This window comes from Nothoprocta perdicaria, unplaced genomic scaffold (genome assembly GCF_003342845.1).
Source record: "Nothoprocta perdicaria isolate Ctin4 unplaced genomic scaffold, notPer1 scaffold_544, whole genome shotgun sequence".
Taxonomy (NCBI): Eukaryota; Metazoa; Chordata; class Aves; order Tinamiformes; family Tinamidae; genus Nothoprocta; species Nothoprocta perdicaria.
In genome coordinates, this window is record NW_020455804.1 from 67,287 (window position 1) to 68,353 (window position 1,067).

The 1,067-nt window shown below is 70.9% G+C and overlaps 1 protein-coding gene across 1 annotated transcript in view; it reads right to left on the bottom strand.

The window, feature by feature from the left end:
- Positions 1–34: 34 nt before the first annotated feature.
- LOC112955227 (lens fiber membrane intrinsic protein-like) overlaps positions 35–1,067 on the bottom strand; it is a 2,816-nt gene continuing 1,783 nt past the window's right edge. The window contains exons 2-3 of the mRNA XM_026048506.1: positions 170–304; positions 35–96 (exon numbers count right to left, since the gene is read on the bottom strand). Coding sequence (XP_025904291.1) covers positions 35–96; positions 170–304 — 197 coding nt within the window. The remainder of the gene's footprint in view (positions 97–169; positions 305–1,067) is intronic.

Here is a 1,067-nt window from a genome sequence, read left to right on the forward strand (position 1 = left end):
CGGGGCGGGCCGGCGGGGGGCGGCCCCGGCCCCCTCAGGCAGCTTCGGAGCTCTCGGGGCTCGGGTCCTTGGAGGCGGCGCAGACGTGGAAGAGCCCTGGGGGCGCGAGAGGCGGCCGTGGGGGGGCCCGGGGCGCAGGGGCCCGCGCAGCCCCCGCCGCCGCCGCTACCTGCCGAGAGCAGCAGCACCGCGGCCACCCAGCCCAGCATGTAGGACCAGGAGAAGCGCCAGTCGGGCTGGCGCTGCCCGAACGCGCTCACGGTCACCGCCGTGTACACGGCCAGGCCCAGCAGCGCCAGGAAGCCTGCGGGGGGGGGGCGGTCACGGCATGGGGGCCAGCAAGGGGCTCCCCGCGCACGGGGCCCCACGCTGGGCTCGCAGAGACCGGGCACCGCTCAGTGCAGTGATGACTGGGCAGAGCTCAGCCCTGCTCAGACCGGGCACCGCTCAGTGCAGTGGTGACTGGGCAGAGCTCAGCCGTGCTCAGACCGGGACCACTCAGTGCAGCAGTGACTGGGCAGAGCTCAGCCGTGCTCAGACCGGGCACCGCTCAGTGCAGTGGTGACTGGGCAGAGCTCAGCCGTGCTCAGACCGGACACCACTCAGTGCAGCAGTGACTGGGCAGAGCTCTGCCCTGCTCAGACCGGGCACCGCTCAGTGCAGTGGTGACTGGGCAGAGCTCAGCCCTGCTCAGACCGGGCACCGCTCAGTGCAGCAGTGACTGGGCACAGCTCAGCCCTGCTCAGACTGGGACCGCTCAGTGCAGTGGTGACTGGGCAGAGCTCAGCCCTGCTCAGACCGGGACTGCTCAGTGCAGCGGTGACTGGGCACAGCTCAGCCCTGCTCAGACTGGGACCGCTCAGTGCAGCGGTGACTGGGCAGAGCTCAGCCCTGCTCAGACTGGGACCGCTCAGTGCAGCAGTGACTGGGCAGAGCTCAGCCCTGCTCAGACTGGGACCGCTCAGTGCAGCGGTGACTGGGCAGAGCTCAGCCCTGCTCAGACTGGGCACCGCTCAGTGCAGCGGTGACTGGGCAGAGCTCAGCCCTGCTCAGACCGGGACCGCTCA